This window comes from Oncorhynchus mykiss, chromosome 16 (assembly GCF_013265735.2).
Source record: "Oncorhynchus mykiss isolate Arlee chromosome 16, USDA_OmykA_1.1, whole genome shotgun sequence".
Classification (NCBI taxonomy): Eukaryota; Metazoa; Chordata; class Actinopteri; order Salmoniformes; family Salmonidae; genus Oncorhynchus; species Oncorhynchus mykiss.
The window spans coordinates 67033933-67051520 of NC_048580.1; the positions used below are offsets into that span (position 1 = coordinate 67033933).

The 17588-nt window shown below is 41.6% G+C and overlaps 1 protein-coding gene across 7 annotated transcripts in view; it reads left to right on the plus strand.

Annotated features, from left to right (window-relative positions):
• The first annotated feature begins 466 nt into the window (after nucleotides 1–466).
• Nucleotides 467–17588, plus strand: part of LOC110492587 (GRIP1-associated protein 1) — a 94428-nt gene continuing 77306 nt past the window's right edge. For 3 of the 7 annotated variants that reach the window (XM_036947593.1, XM_036947594.1, XM_036947596.1), the window contains exons 1-14: nucleotides 1849–1875; nucleotides 2073–2139; nucleotides 2420–2481; nucleotides 2634–2660; nucleotides 6414–6521; nucleotides 6712–6868; nucleotides 7014–7186; nucleotides 7619–7667; nucleotides 14277–14443; nucleotides 14826–14873; nucleotides 14981–15012; nucleotides 15632–15679; nucleotides 15812–15911; nucleotides 16161–16238. In XM_036947593.1, the coding sequence (XP_036803488.1) occupies nucleotides 1864–1875; nucleotides 2073–2139; nucleotides 2420–2481; nucleotides 2634–2660; nucleotides 6414–6521; nucleotides 6712–6868; nucleotides 7014–7186; nucleotides 7619–7667; nucleotides 14277–14443; nucleotides 14826–14873; nucleotides 14981–15012; nucleotides 15632–15679; nucleotides 15812–15911; nucleotides 16161–16238 (1128 nt within the window). In that variant the 5' untranslated portion in view covers nucleotides 1849–1863. Of the gene's footprint in view, nucleotides 645–665; nucleotides 1050–1848; nucleotides 1876–2072; nucleotides 2140–2419; nucleotides 2482–2633; nucleotides 2661–6413; nucleotides 6522–6711; nucleotides 6869–7013; nucleotides 7187–7618; nucleotides 7668–14276; nucleotides 14444–14825; nucleotides 14874–14980; nucleotides 15013–15631; nucleotides 15680–15811; nucleotides 15912–16160; nucleotides 16239–17588 lie in introns of those variants that run through there. The other 4 variants (XM_036947598.1, XM_036947595.1, XM_036947599.1 and 1 more) reach the window with 4 other exon arrangements.

Here is a 17588-nt window from a genome sequence, read left to right on the forward strand (position 1 = left end):
GACAGACATGACTTTACTTAGCAGCATGGGATAATTGGTTCGAATCCAGGCTTATATCACACCTGCGTGATTTGGAGTTCCATAGGGCTGCGCACAATTGTAAATAAGAATTAGTTCTTAACTGACTTGCCTGGTTACATTTTCTTTTAAAGCTACAGTTGGCAACAACTATTATCCACTAGCCACAACCATACAAACAATTAGTCTCAACAAACCACAGTATCATAACACCTACAACCAATCACAGCGAACAAACAATTACTTCAAATGGACTAATAAGCTCACAGTTTACAATCACGTGGTAATTCAGTGCTAGAGGCACCTCCATTTTGTCACTTATGCAATAAGTGTGGAGGAGGTGTGGTAGATGGCCAATATACCACGGCTAAGGGCTGTTCTTATGCAATGCAGAGTGCCTGGATACAGCCCTTAGCCGTGGTATATTGGCCATATATCACAAACCTCTAAGGAGCCTTATTGCTATTATAAACAGGTCACCAACTTAATTATAGCAGTAAAACTACATGTTTTGTCATACGGTCTGATAAGTCATGGCTTTCAGCCAATCAGAATTCAGGGCTCAAACCACCCAGTTTATAAAATGACGTTATGGATCTGGACTCAGGACTCCACCTACTGGACAGGTGTGGTTATTGCAATGACAATACCTAGCTATGGAGTAATGTTTAGATTAGGGAGAATGGTGATAGTGCACTCCCTCCCTCATCTAAAAGCCAAGTCGTCCGATACATTTACATTTCTATTTACAACTACGTCGTGTTTTCCATAAGGATATACAGAAAGGCAGTATAGCCTATTCCCAGGGGCACTTTTATCACACAGGACCTCTGCTAATAGCAGAGTCCTTCCTAGCTGCTTGAGTGAAGATGGCGCAGGCACTATCAGAGGAGGAGTTCCATCGGATGCAGGTAGCTAGGTTGACAGATGTCCATTTTTAATGCCCGTTGTTTCAAATTTGTTGTCACCTTCAGAGTATTTTATGAAAATGGGATTTTCCGTCAACCTGTCCAGAGCTAAACGACGGAACGGTAAAGCAAATGTGGTAGCTTCCTTTACTAGCTAGGCCAACATTGCAACCCAGGGATGTGGCTAGCTATGTTGATAGTGTCAGCAAAAATTGCTATTCCAAAAGCAACAGGCAGTTAGTCATATCGTTTTAGTATTCTATACAAACATGCAAATGTGATAATCCCAATAGTTTGCTTTATGTTCAAATAACATTAGTTTAACAGCTAGCTAACCTTAGCTGGTTTGCGAGTTAACCGTTAACTAGCTTAAATGGCTAGGCTAGCTAGTTAGCTTGAAATGACATACTCTGGTCTTCATTAATCTTCACGACAATATCTTTATTAATGGCAAAGTTATCTTCCTGTTATTGATTTCAAACATCCGTGTCTGATAGTTGTGTGCTGTTTTTGTTAAATGTTTTAAATAAATACATTCGGTGAAAACTATAACGTCAGCTAGCTAGTTAATTTCGCGTAACCAATAGCTTTCCAAGACTTATTATGGGTCACGGGTTTGGTCATTCAACGTTAGCCTCATGCCTACTCGCAGCCTTTAGGGACTGGACGCCATTCACTGTTTATTATAGTGGGTGTGTTCAGTATTCCAAACCAGATAGTGCCCATGGCTAGCTAGCCCAAATAATGCATTGCTTGTTCATCTGAAGTCGACCTGAATCAGATTATGTGTACAGTCAGATGTTTTAATGTTTAATTAAGTTGACCCTTTATATAGGCTTAAACCAACTCCGTGGCCTTGTGGTTGGTTAGTGTCCCTTACCAAAGAGTCAAAACATGGGACCTGATGCCTCTCTGCTTGGCACTCAGAATTAAGGCGATGGACTGGGGGGTAAGGCCCTGCTACAGACTAGCTTCCTGTCCAGGGGGTATACTTGTACATTAGGCTGCCACACCTTACAGAAACAGGAGATAGGCCTATGTCCTATGTGTCGTTCTAGCTCTGACAAGGCTAACTGGTCAAAGGCTTTTACGTGTTTTAGTGCAATGTCATCCCCTCCTTCTATAACCTTTTTTGTTGTTTTCCAGGCTCAGCTTTTAGAGCTGAGGACACAGAACTACCAACTTTCAGATGACCTGCGGAAGAACACAACTGGTAAGGAGCAGCAGCTCGTAATATAAATATGTTCTGGAGCTCAGTTGGTGCCCTTGAATTGGGATCAATATTTACTGCTAAAATGAAAAGAGCATTTCAATGCAACTCCAGGATGGACTTCCGATTTAGTCTCCCTCTTAATGCAAGTGTGTGGTGTGTGTAGTAACCCATGTGATGCATTGTATCTAACTTCAAAATGGGTTAGTTATGTCTCAGTGATTGAAAAGAAAATACTAGGCTCTGGGGATATTCAATATTTTAGTGTTGATTTCTTTTCCAGAGCTGAATGCTGTTCGTCTGAAGACTGTGACCTTGGAGAAAGATTACATCAAAGCACAGAAGGTATAGCAAGCTAATCTACATTTAGATTAAAACCGTGGTAATAGAGCTGTGGAGTTCAATGCACTGAAACTCAAGGCATCATGTTTGAGACAGAATAAAAGGTACCTTTGTTTGTGATTCTATTCTGATGAGCTTTTTTGTTTTATCTTCAGGCTCTGAATAAAAGCAAGAAAGCTCAGGTGGGTTACTTGCATCTTCTAAAACTATTTCAAAGCTGTCTAAAATGATCTTGACAAGATAGTATGAACATTAGCTTGCTATACATGTTATATGCCATAACAGCTATTACTCCAGTTTACATGTGCATAAATTACCATCTACTTTTTTATTGTAATTTGTTTTGCACTGGCTCGAGGGACACTCACTAGACTCTAGCCACGCAATCACACATACTACATTGACACTCCATCACCCACACATACTTTCTCACTTTTAACATATGCTTCTGCTGCTCTGTTTATTATACAGTTGAAGTCGGAATTTTACATACACTTAGGTTGGAGTCATTAAAACTTGTTTTTTACCCACTCCACAAATGTATTGTTAACAAACTATAATTTTGGCAATTCGGTTAGGACATTCACTTTTTGCATGACACAAGTAATTTTTCCAACAATTGTTTACAGACAGATTATTTAACTTATAATTCACTGTATCACAATTCCAGTGGGTCAGAAGTTTACTGTGCCTTTAAACAGCTTGGAAAATTCCAGAAAATGATGTCATGGCTTTAGAAGCTTCTGATAGGCTAATTGACATCATTTGAGGCAATTGGAGGTGTACCTGTGGATGTATTTCAAGGCCTACCTTCAAACTCAGTGCCTTTTTGCTTGACATCATGGGAAAATGAAAAGAAATCAGCCAAGACCTCCAGAAAAAAAATGTAGACCTCCACAAGTCTGGTTCATCCTTGGGAGAAATTTCCAAACGCCTGAAGGTACCACGTCCATCTGTACAAACAATAGTACACAAGTATAAACACCATGGGACCACACAGCCGTCATACCACTCAGGAAGGAGATGCATTCTGTCTCTTAGAGATGAACGTACTTTGGTGCGAGAAGTGCAAATCAATCCCAGAACAACAGCAAAGGACCTTGTGAAGATGCTGGTCCATTTTGCCACAACTTTGGAAGTCTGCTTGGGGTCATTGTCCATTTAGAAGACCCATTTGCGACCAAGCGTTAACTTCCTGACAGATGTCGAGATGTTGCTTCAATATATCCACGTAATTTTCCATCCTAATGATGCCATTTATTTTGTGAAGTGCACCAGTACCTCCTGCAGCAAAGCACCCCCACAACATGATGCCACCCTTGTGCTTCATGGTTGGGATGGTGTTCTTCGGCTTGCAAGCCTCCCCTTTTTACAAAAGTGTCTATATCCACATTCAAATGAGACCTCTATTGACATAGCCTGAAAGGCCGCTCAGCGAGGAAGAAGCCACTGCAGCAAAACCACCATAAAAAAGCCAGACTACAGTTTGCAACTGCACATGGGGACAATTATCGTACTTTTTGGAGAAATGTCCTCTGGTCTGATGGAACAAAATATAACTTTTTTTGCCATAATGACCATTGTTATGTTTGGAGGAAAAAGGGGAGGCTTGCAAGCCGAAGAACACCATCCCAACCATGAAGCACAAGGGTGGCATCATGTTGTGGGAGTGCTTTGCTGTAGGAGGGACTGGTGCACTTCACAAAATAAATGGCATCATTAGGATGGAAACTTATGTGGATATATTGAAGCAACATCTCGGCATCTGTCAGGAAGTTAACGCTTGGTCGCAAATGGGTCTTCTAAATGGACAATGACCCCAAGCATACTTCCAAAGTTGTGGCAAAATGGCTTAAGGACAACAAAGTCAAGGTATTGGAGTGGCCATCACAGAGCCCTGACTTCAATCCTATAGAAAATTTGTGGGCAGAACTGAAAAAGCGTGTGTGAGCAAGGAGGCAAACCTGACTCGGTTACACCAGCTCTGTCAGGAGGAATGGGCCAAAATTCACCCAACTTATTGTGGGAAGCTTGTAGAAGGCTACCTGAAACGTTTGATCCAAGTTAAACAATTTAAAGGCAATGCTACCAAATACTAATTGAGTGTATGTAAACTTCTGACCCAGTGGGAATGTGATGAAAGAAATAAAATATGAAAGAAATCACTCTACTATTATTCTGACATTTCACATTCTTAAAATAAAGTGGTGATCCTAACTGACCTAAGATGATGATTAAATATCTGGAATTGTCAAAAACTGGGTTTAAATGTATGTATCTACGTGTACATACTGTGTTACCTCAACTACCTCGTACCCCGGCACATTTAATCGGTACTGGTACTCCTTGTATATAACTTCGTTATTGTTATTTCATTGTTACTATTTTTCTTACTTTTTAACTCTGCTTTGTTGGGAGTGGGCTCGTAAGTAAACATTTCATGATAAATTCTACATCTGTTGTATTCGGCGCATGTAACCAATAGAATGTGTTTTTGATTTTGAAAATGATTTATATTTCTCCTACCAGTCACTTTCAGCACTGTTTACATGTATATCCACCTATCACGCCTACACTGACAATGTTACACGCTCACACTCACCACCACGCACAAACCCACCCAACACGTAAGTCTTCTGCATGCGTCGGTTGTGCTGGCGCTTAGCCGTTGGCGAACCGGACGTGTGTGCTCACATGCCCCCTTAAAGACCTTCACTTCAAAAACGGGGAAAAAGTGGATCGAATCCCCGAGCTGACAAAGTAAATCTGTCGTTTTGCTCCTGAGCAAGGCAGTTAACCCACTGTTCCCCAGTAGGCTGTCATTGTAAATAAGAATTTGTTCTTACCTGACTTGCCTAGTTAAATAAAAATTACATTTAAAAAAAAAATGTTTTTGTCGGAGGTCTTAGTCGCGCAATGTGACATCTAACTAAGATGTTGTTTGGTGAAAAAAAGAATGAGCATGAAAACAATTCATCTCTCGTTGAACGATAACAAACACTTCATTGAAGAATCCCGACTTTTGACCAATCACCAATGAAGGGGCGTAGACTTCGGCTACTGACTTCGGCTTGGCTCGAGAAATAATTACGTGTGCACGAACAGCCGGGAAAAAACCTTACCTTTGAGATGGGAAACATGCGGACGTCTTTATGCTGCTGCCATACTGTTTACTATTATTAGAATTAGTTATCCTACTACCAGTAACTTTCTGCTAATTCCAGCCCACATGCACATACTGTATTTCCCTCAAATAATCCTGTAATCCCTGCACATTTTAAAGTTGGTACTGGCACTGACCCTATATATATATATATATATATATATATATATATCCCTTGCTCTCTTATTTTTGTTTTATTTCATTAGTTCTACTATTTGTTTTTTTATATTGAATACTGCGCTGTTGGGTAGGGCTTGCAAGTTAAGCATATCATTGTACTTGTGCATGTGACAAGTAAAACTTAATGGATAGAGAGATTATTCCCAAGTACATGTAGAGAACATAGGACACACTCCTTTTGTCTGTTAACTTCATTTCATGCATTTACTCATTAGGTTCTTCCACATCTTCAGTGACTGTAGCATAGGTATATGATGTATATGGGACTGATTTATAATTCATGTTGTATTAATGCAGTCAACAGCCCCCTCTGCTGTTTAAATATGCATATTTAACCTTTCCCCAGAGTATTTTAGATCATTTGGAAATGTTTTGGAAAATCTGATTTGTGGCGGCACATCAAAGTATGATATCGAAGTAGAGCAATGTCCTCCAATTTATTCACCATTCTTTCTAATCAGCAAAGTACATTGAATACTCTTACAAAAAACACGATAACAATCTAGAAATGTGGGGATGATAAAGTCGTCATCCTGTGTGAGAGTGCCTACTTTCTGTTTACCTGGACTGGTTGTCTGGTGTGTGCGCTCAGGAGGTGGATGCATTACTCAGCGAGAACGAGATGCTGCAAGGCAAGCTGCACAGCCAAGAGGACGACTTCAGACTGCAAAACAGCACCCTGATGCAGGAGCTGTCCAAGGTACTGGATGTCCCCTGCTACCGCACATGCCACTGGTTCAGAAGAGGGGAATGTCCTTGTAAATTAGAGCTTAATGTGATTTAGGCCTATCCTTTGTCTAGCTTGTATAACATAAAGGCCCCACCTTCCTGATCACATTTCATGATTATACTACAGTAATATTTTTAATTTATTGCATTCCCCCGTTTAGTTATGTACTCAGATAGAGGAGCTACAACATGAAATCAAAGAGCTAAAGGATGGCAAGGGACTGCAGGCTGAATCCTCCGGTACCATCTCCATCTCTGTGGATGGAGAGTTACTGCGCCTCCAGGCAGAGAACACTGCCCTTCAGAAAAAGATGACGGGTATGCTTATGTTGGTTATCGTTGTAGAAAATCAACGTTTTCAAAGGCATTTCTTAGATGAGATGTATCTGGTAATGGCAACACATCATCAGTTTAAAAACAAAAATCTCTACTAACCCTTTACATCGCTGTGTTTTCCCCTCAGCCCTTCAGGAGCGCCATGAGAGTGAGATAAAGAGCCAGAGGGGAGCGGAGGTCAGTGAAACCAAAGCCTCAGAGACAGATGGCCTGGCTGACACCAACGGTGTCCGGTTGCACTCTGACGTCAGTGAGACCAGGGAGGACTCTGCAGCCGGAACCAATGACAGACTGGAACAGGTGACATCATAAACACATTTTTCAAAGGAACTGTCATTTTGAAAATATCCTCAGATGCACTTCCACTGTTGTATCAGGCATACATAAATGTATACACCGGTCGTTGTTGTTCATTATTGAGCTGGTTGCTCTATTCAACATACAAAAGGCTCTGTTTACTCTGTCCATTATGCTGTACCTGTATGTTTTTACATCATATTAAACCGTTACAGTATGGAACACAAACTGGCGTGTTTCAACACATGAATCAGCCCCTATTTAGATCAAGCCTTTGTGTTATACATGGTGGTTGGTTTTATGTTTATTTGTTATTTAATTACAAGATTATTTCACAAACAGCCCCATATTTAGATTACGGTTTTGAATTATGGATGCAGTATGGCATTGTGTTGAGTTGTCCTTAAATTAATTTCCTTTTGTTTTTTTTCCCAGGCAGAGGCAAAGTGTGCCAAACTGGAACAGCGAGTGGCTGAGCTAAGTGGTGAGTTGAGTCTTTCTTATGGAGAATATATCTTCAGAAATAGTCTGGAAAGCCTAGTAGAGCAATAATAAAGTTGAATCTTTCCCCCTTGGTTGTTGTGCTACTTTACAAGAGTGATTGACTTAATTAATTGACATCTTTGTTAACAATGTTGACTCCCAGCACTAGAGGTCGACCGATTATGATTTTTCAAAACCAATATCGATTATTGGAGGACCAAAAAAAGCTTATACCATTTTTTTTACATATCTATATTTGTAATAATAAGCTTTACAACAATATTGAATGAACAATGAACACTTTTATTTTAACTTACTATAATACATAAATAAAATCAATTTAGTCTCAAATAAATAATGAAACATGTTCAATTTGGTTTAAAGAATGCAAAAAAAGCAGTGTTGGAGAAGAAAGTAAAAGTGCAATATGTGCTATGTAAAAAAAGCTAAAGTTTGTGTTCCTTGCTCAGAACATGAGAACATATGAAAGGTGGTGGTTCCTTTTAACATGAGTCTTCAATATTCCCAGGTAAGAAGTTTTAGGTTATTAGTTATTATAGGACTATTTCTCTCTATACCATTTGCATTTCATATACCTTTGACTATTGGATGTTCTAATAGGTGCTTTAGTATTGCCAGCCTAATCTCGGGAGTTGATAGGCTTGAAGTCATAAAGCAAACGGATTAAAGTGCTGTTTGAATGAATGCTTACGAGCCTGCTGCTGCCTACCATTGCTCAGTCAGACTGCTCTATCAAATCATAGACTTAATTATACTATAATAACACACAGAAATACGAACCTTTGGTCATTAATATGGTAACATCCGGAAACTATCATTTTGAAAACAAAACGTTTATTCTTTCAGTGAAATACGGAGCCGTTTCGTATTTTATCTAATGGGTGGCATCCCTAAGTCTAAATATTGCTGTTACATTGTACAACGTTCAATGTTATGTCATAATTATGTAAAATTCTGGCAAATTAATTATGGTCTTTGTTAGGAAGAAATGGTCTTCACACAGTTCGCAACGTGCCAGGCGGCCCAAACTGCTGCATATACCCTGACTCTGCTTACACTGAACGCAAAAGAAGTGACACAATTTCAGGCACCGCATTGATTATATGCATGCTCCTTACTGCCTGCACTCTCGTAACAGGTGGTCAGCCTGCCACGCTGTCTCCTCGTGGATTGCAATGTAATCGGTGTCGAAACATACCGATTGTTATGAAAACTTGAAATCAGAACGAATTATTCTGATTAATCGGTCGACCTCTACCCAGCACCAAATGTTGCTTAAATAATTTAACCTCTGGTTTCCTACCAATTGGATAGAACATAGTCCAGTTCACTGCTCCCCAATGCAGGCTGTGTGGGGCATGTGTCCAGCAGACATCTAGCGTTTGTCTACAGCATGTCAGAGACCAGTCAGGAGCGTGCGACCGGGTTCGCATTTGATGAGCAAGTGGTAAAGTCAAAACTGGATAAATTGTAAAAATGTTTGAAAACAAAAATCACTGTTTTTATCTTAATTTAGGGTTTGGCACAATGTTAGCAGTGTGGTTAACCTTTTACAAGAAACTCAGAAGTGACCCCATGGCCCAATTTCAGAACACGATCTTTACTGTCCTTAGATGGGTATTTAAGATCTGGTCAGATAACCAAAAAAGAACATAGCTTTTTGGCTATTTAACACCCTAAAATTGCCACTTTTTATACTTAGCCGAAATTACACAAGAATATTACAAAACCTCCAGGGCGCCCTATTGTAGCGGGCATTGATGCATTATTTATGTATTAGACCACTCGCAGAACAGCTCCCCTCCTTTGTAAAGAACACCAGCAGTATGATCTCAGAACAGCTCCCCTCCTTTGTAAAGAACACCAGCAGTATGACCTCAGAACAGCTCCCCTCCTTTGTAAAGAACACCAGCAGTATGATCTCAGAACAGCTCCCCTCCTTTGTAAAGAACACCAGCAGTATGATCTCAGAACAGCTCCCCTCCTTTGTAAAGAACACCAGCAGTATGATCTCTGAACAGCTCCCCTCCTTTGTAAAGAACACCAGCAGTATGATCTCAGAACAGCTCCCCTCCTTTGTAAAGAACACCAGCAGTATGATCTCAGAACAGCTCCCCTCCTTTGTAAAGAACACCAGCAGTATGATCTCAGAACAGCTCCCCTCCTTTGTAAAGAACACCAGCAGTATGATCTCAGAACAGCTCCCCTCCTTTGTAAAGAACACCAGCAGTATGACCTCAGAACAGCTCCCCTCCTTTGTAAAGAACACCAGCAGTATGATCTCAGAACAGCTCCCCTCCTTTGTAAAGAACACCAGCAGTATGATCTCAGAACAGCTCCCCTCCTTTGTAAAGAACACCAGCAGTATGATCTCAGAACAGCTCCCCTCCTTTGTAAAGAACACCAGCAGTATGATCTCAGAACAGCTCCCCTCCTTTGTAAAGAACACCAGCAGTATGATCTCAGAACAGCTCCCCTCCTTTGTAAAGAACACCAGCAGTATGACCTCAGAACAGCTCCCCTCCTTTGTAAAGAACACCAGCAGTATGATCTCAGAACAGCTCCCCTCCTTTGTAAAGAACACCAGCAGTATGATCTCAGAACAGCTCCCCTCCTTTGTAAAGAACACCAGCAGTATGATCGCAGAACAGCTCCCCTCCTTTGTAAAGAACACCAGCAGTATGATCTCAGAACAGCTCCCCTCCTTTGTAAAGAACACCAGCAGTATGATCGCAGAACAGCTCCCCTCCTTTGTAAAGAACACCACTAATATGATCTCTATCATTGAATCTCTTGATCCTTCCTCTCCCTGATAATACTTTGTTAGTTACTTTTGATGTTTAGTCGTTATACACAAATATTCCACACGAGGGCAGTATTGAAGCTATGGAACATTTTCTCCTGCAACGTGACCCTAATGAACTACCTTCCAGTGCCTGCATTATAACATTGGCTGAAATGGTACTCACACATAACTATTTAATGTTTCTAAATGATTTCTTTATTCAGACGAAAGGTACTGCTATGGGATCCCCCATGGCTCCTAACTATGCTAATTTGTATATGGTTACATGGAGAAACAGTCTATTTTCAATCCTCTCAAATGTTTTCTTGCCTAACATCATTATTTGGAAACGGTATATTGATGATATTTTTGTTCTATGGAGGGGTGATGCAAAACAGCTCCAGGCGTTCCATGCTTTTCTTAACTCCTGTTCTGAGCATCTGAGATTTACTATGTAATCTGATACACGTCAAATCAGTTTTCTTGATCTTGTGTGAAGATAATGTTTTATACACTAATCTTTACAGGAAACCTACTGATCCTAACAGTTTGTTGAGGGCTGAGAGCTGTCACCTGCTTCCCTTGAAAAACAGTTTGTTGAGGGCTGAGAGCTGTCACCTGCTTCCCTTGAAAAATAGTTTGCCCTACAGCCAATTCTGTCAAATCAAAAGAATGTAAAAAACAATCAGATTTCGACAGAAATATGGCCGTGACTCAAAGAAAATTCAAGTAGAGGAGGTACGAAAAAGGTCAGATTTAATACTGCCATTGAGAAAATTCAAAACAAAATGAGACATGACCTTTTTCAAGGTCAGTCTCGCAAAAAGAAGCATTCCTGCGTTCTAACTGCCTACTATTCAAAGTGCTCTGAACAAATTAAGGGAATCGTTCACAAACATTGGCACATTCTAAGATCGAAGATCCGATGATAGTATTGGTAATGTGTTTTCATATTCTCACGGGGCAGAAACCTCAGAGATCAACTGGTTAGTGCTGATTTACCAAGATATCCCTGCACAGCGTGTATTTGCGCCCCTACTGGATGGAAACTACAAATGTAATGGCTGTGCTCAATACAATGGCACTTCTAAATGTAGATCCTTCAAACATTCCCAAACAGGGAAACAGATCCCAATCAAAGGTGTCATCTTATAACTTGTCCTTGTGGCAAAAATTATGTGGCTAAAACAAAGCGCAAATTAAAAGTACATATCGTAGCACCATTAGGTGCAAAAACTGGACTTAACCAGTTGCGGCCCACTTTTTGGAAGCAAACCACTCGATTTCGTCTCTATGTTATATTGGCATCGAACATGTTATCCTCCCTAGGAGAGGGGGTGACCTCAACAAGTTATTGTTAAAACGAGAGGCTGCCTGGATCTGTAATTTAAAGACCCTTGCTCCCTTCGGTCTCAACGTAGACTTTGATCTGAAGCCATTCTTGTGATTAATGTGATTTTGCTATTCATTGTAAATGTTTGTAGGCTTATGTATTATCTGTGATCAGATGTTATCCATTTATGTTTTTTTGTATGCTATTTTAATATATGAGAATTAACCAATGATATCAGGCCACACCTGGCCATGATTACAGTCACCTGTGTGTCTTTAGACACTATATAAACGAGTCACTCCACAGTGTTTGTCGTTATACCCTGATGAAGACAGCTTGTCTGCCGAGAAACGTTGGACATAAATATTTTTGCATCTGAGCTCCTAGAGTGTGTGGCTCTCCTTTTGTTTTTAGGTGTTCTACTCCGCTAGCCAGCACCTCTCCTAAACAGGTGTTCTACTCCGTTAGCCAGCACCTCTCCTAAACAGGTGTTCTACTCCGCTAGCCAGCACCTCTCCTAAACAGGTGTTCTACTCCGTTAGCCAGCACCTCTCCTAAACAGGTGTTCTACTCCGTTAGCCAGCACCTCTCCTAAACAGGTGTTCTACTCCGTTAGCCAGCACCTCTCCTAAACAGGTGTTCTACTCCGCTAGCCAGCACCTCTCCTAAACAGGTGTTCTACTCCGCTAGCCAGCACCTCTCCTAAACAGGTGTTCTACTCCGTTAGCCAGCACCTCTCCTAAACAGGTGTTCTACTCCGCTAGCCAGCACCTCTCCTAAACAGGTGTTCTACTCCGTTAGCCAGCACCTCGCCTAAATAGGTGTTCTACTCCGCTAGCCAGCACCTCGCCTAAACAGGTGTTCTACTCCGCTAGCCAGCACCTCTCCTAAACAGGTGTTCTACTCCGCTAGCCAGCACCTCTCCTAAACAGGTGTTCTACTCCGTTAGCCAGCACCTCGCCTAAATAGGTGTTCTACTCCGCTAGCCAGCACCTCGCCTAAACAGGTGTTCTACTCCGCTAGCCAGCACCTCTCCTAAACAGGTGTTCTACTCCGCTAGCCAGCACCTCTCCTAAACAGGTGTTCTACTCCGCTAGCCAGCACCTCTCCTAAACAGGTGTTCTACTCCGCTAGCCAGCACCTCTCCTAAACAGGTGTTCTACTCCGTTAGCCAGCACCTCGCCTAAATAGGTGTTCTACTCCGCTAGCCAGCACCTCTCCTAAATAGGTGTTCTACTCCGCTAGCCAGCACCTCTCCTAAACAGGTGTTCTACTCCGCTAGCCAGCACCTCTCCTAAACAGGTGTTCTACTCCGCTAGCCAGCACCTCTCCTAAACAGGTGTTCTACTCCGCTAGCCAGCACCTCGCCTAAATAGGTGTTCTACTCCGCTAGCCAGCACCTCGCCTAAACAGGTGTTCTACTCCACTAGCCAGCACCTCGCCTAAACAGGTGTTCTACTCCACTAGCCAGCACCTCTCCTAAACAGGTGTTCTACTCCGCTAGCCAGCACCTCTCCTAAACAGGTGTTCTACTCCACTAGCCAGCACCTCGCCTAAACAGGTGTTCTACTCCACTAGCCAGCACCTCTCCTAAATAGGTGTTCTACTCCACTAGCCAGCACCTCTCCTAAACAGGTGTTCTACTCCACTAGCCAGCACCTCTCCTAAACAGGTGTTCTACTCCGCTAGCCAGCACCTCTCCTAAATAGGTGTTCTACTCCGCTAGCCAGCACCTCTCCTAAACAGGTGTTCTACTCCGCTAGCCAGCACCTCGCCTAAATAGGTGTTCTACTCCGCTAGCCAGCACCTCTCCTAAACAGGTGTTCTACTCCGCTAGCCAGCACCTCTCCTAAACAGGTGTTCTACTCCGCTAGCCAGCACCTCTCCTAAACAGGTGTTCTACTCCGCTAGCCAGCACCTCTCCTAAATAGGTGTTCTACTCCGCTAGCCAGCACCTCTCCTAAACAGGTGTTCTACTCCGCTAGCCAGCACCTCTCCTAAATAGGTGTTCTACTCCGCTAGCCAGCACCTCTCCTAAATAGGTGTTCTACTCCGCTAGCCAGCACCTCTCCTAAATAGGTGTTCTACTCCGCTAGCCAGCACCTCTCCTAAATAGGTGTTCTACTCCGCTAGCCAGCACCTCTCCTAAATAGGTGTTCTACTCCGCTAGCCAGCACCTCTCCTAAATAGGTGTTCTACTCCGCTAGCCAGCACCTCTCCTAAACAGGTGTTCTACTCCGCTAGCCAGCACCTCGCCTAAATAGGTGTGCGTTTCTTTCACTTCTAAATTAGGGTTAGGCATAAGGTTAGCACTGTGGTTAGGGTTAATGTTATGTTCCAAATCAGTTAAGAAGAATGCATTGTAGAAATAGACAGGGGTTATGCTTTTGCCACTTTCCCAGAAAGTGATGACCATGTGAGTCGGGGTAATGTGATTTAAGACTGAGCTGGACTACCTGCGTGCCCTGCAGGACCTGCAGTGAGGACCCCCGGGCTAGTTATGAAACAGGATGCTCTTAGGTGGTCAGCACTGTGTCCAAATCCAATAACGCAATGCTTTGGGCCAGAGGTGGAGCTGCAGCTGCACACTGAGGTGGAGGAGAAGCGCCTACTGAAGGAGCAGCTACAAGCACTAGAGGTAATTATGATGCTTTACGTGATGCTTTACTAATTGGCCATTTCTCCTAGAAACGATCTCAGATTTTTGTGATAATTGCTCTCTATGCTAAGAAACATTTATGCGTTTTGTTATTTTTTTAAATTCAGTTTTTATGTTACCTGCCCTAGTGCCTCAAAGTGAAGCAGTAAGATATGCAGCTCTGAATCTGAAAGTACATCAAAATATGGTCACTACCTGCCTCCTCCATTTACTAGGCTAATTGAGTGTATGTGGGTTTATGTAAATATGATACGCTGTGGACAGACTTTCCCTAAGGCACAATTAAGGACAGACAACAATTTGTTGGCTATTTCTATGTCTCTTCATCTAAGTACTTAGATATTTAATTTCTCTCCTCCAGTCATCCAAACAGGCAGACATCACTCAACTTCAAGAAGAAATAGCAAAGGTAACTAACAATAAGATCAGATGTGTTCTTCGTCGTATAGACCAGGCTGTAGTGTATATTAGCATCTAATAATGGAAAAGTGATTTGATCCATGTGTTGCTTTCTAGCTCTCTGATAAATTGAAGAAAAAACAAGACTGGTAAGATTCTATTTACCTTGCATGTGTTATGAAGGCATTTCTTCGGTTCTACACAAAGTAAAACTTAAAAAGCATTAAAAGACAATTTCATAATATATTGATTGTATTTCCTTGCCAATGTGGATGATGGTATTTGAGTTTCCTTGGCTCAGCTGTGATGAACTACATCAGAGTATGACAGTAATGATAAGCACCTGGGCCTTGTCCTGTTATAGTGCTGTTTCTCTGTCATCATTGGGCAGCCGTCTCAGGCTCAGTATAGCAATGCGACACTAGGCACCGGCTCCGTGGACAGTCAGCAGTCGGGAGTAATGAGACTGAACCTCAACTTGTTTTGCCAGCAGTCACTATCATCTGCTGTATCTGCAAAGACGTCTGCCCAAATCTCCCCTCACGGGCTCTTTTCACACCGGCAGAGCCCTGGCCTCCAGAGCCCTGGCCTCCAGAGCCCTGTCCTCCAGAGCCCTGTCCTCCAGAGCCCTGTCCTCCAGAGCCCTGGCCTCCAGAGCCCTGGCCTCCAGAGCCCTGGCCTCACGCTCGGAGTCTCTTATATCTCCTCTACTGGGAGGTTTCATGGTGGAGCAGTTTTCTCACTGGCTTTTTATGATTTGTTTTATAGCTTTCTGCGTTCGCAAGGTGAAAAAGAAGCCCTTTATAATGACAGCAGGTAAGGGCATGCATAAAGATTCAATTTGTTTTTCACTTTCACCAAGCTTCTGAAGGAGGAAGTTTTTTTTATGTAAAAAAAAACAAAAAAAGCCAGATGCCATTTGATTAAAATACATTATTTCTGCACCAGGACTAAAATCGATGAGATTCAACAGAGGAAGGAGGAGGAGCTAAAGTCATTGAACATCCACATCCAGAAGTTACAGGGAGATCTGCTGTCAGCCAACCAGGTCACACATCCCGATATTGCCTGTCCTGTTATGAGATCAATCTCAATATATTGTTTATGATTGATATTGTACCTAAAGTACTCATATTGTTGTATTATGACAATACATACTCCTTATTAACTTCACAACAGATTTCTAGCTGGGTTGTAGTAGGTATGCACTAGACCCATATCCTAAAATGATTGACAGCCTGACAGAATCTAGTAGGAAGCTGAAGCTGACTCTTGCTGCCTGTTTTTTTTTTTTTAGAGTGTTGGAGAGATGAAGGAGCAGCTACAGAGCCGGCAGAAGGAGCATGAGTTAGTTCTACACACACTCAGAGATCAGGTAAAACAGTGAGCATGAGTTAGTTCTACACACACTCAGAGATCAATGTTAAACAATGAGCATGAGTTAGTTCTACACACACTCAGCGATCAGGTAAAACAATGAGCATGAGTTAGTTCTACACACACACAGAGATCAGGTTAAACAATGAGCATGAGTTTGTTTTACCTGATCTCTGAGTATGTGTAGAACTATGAGCATTAGTTAGTTCTACACCACTCAGATCAGGTTAAACATGGAGCGTTAGTTGAACACCACTCAGAGATCAGGTAAAACCAGGAGCATTGGTTAGTTCTACACACACTCAGAGATCAGGTAAAATGAGTAGTATCGGTTAGTTCTACACCACTCAGAGATCAGGTTAAACAATGAGCATGAGTTAATTCTACACCACTCAGAGATCAGGTAAAACAATGAGCATTAGTTAGTTCTACACCACTCAGAGATCAGGTAAAACGAGTAGTATCGGTTAGTTCTACACCACTCAGAGATCAGGTAAAACTCAAACCTTTTAACCGTAATTTGCTCTTTATAGTTTTTATGCTATAAAAAAAGGATTTGCCCCCCCTTTCTAAGTTTCTCAAGTTTTGCATTTTTGTTATACTGAATGTTATCAGATCTTCAATCAAAACCTAATATTAGATAAAAAGGAACCTGAGTGAACAAATAACACAACAATTACATAATTATTTCATAAACAAAGTTATGCAACATCCAATGCCCCTGTGTGAAAAGCCTACATGAAAATGTCGGGGAAAAAATCTAAATGTTTGAAGTTTTGGAATGAGAGTCAAAGTCCAGACCTAATCAGGACTTGAAACTAGAGGTCGACCGATTTAATCGGAATGGCCGATTTTTAATTAAGGCCGATTTCAAGTTTTCATAACAATCGGTAATCTGCATTTTTGGACACCAATCATGGCGGTTACATTGTACTCCACGAGGAGACTGCTTGGCAGGCTGTGACTACCTGTCATACGAGTGCAGCAAGGAGCCAAGGTAAGGTGATAGCTAGCATTAAACATATCTTATAAAAAACAATCAATCTTAACATAATCACTAGTTAACTACACATGGTTGATGATATTACTAGTTTATCTAGCTTGTTCTGCGTTGCATACAATCGATGCGGTGCCTGTTAACTTATCATTGAATCATAGCCTACTTCGCCAAATGGTTATTTAACACACACAGGGGAATTGGGTGTTGCATAACTTTGTTCATTAAATAAAAATATATATTTTTGTTGTTATTTGTAAACTCAGGTTCCCTTTTATCTAATATTAGATTTTGGTTGAACATCTGATGACATTCAGTATTATAGTGAAAATCAGAAAGGGACAAAATACT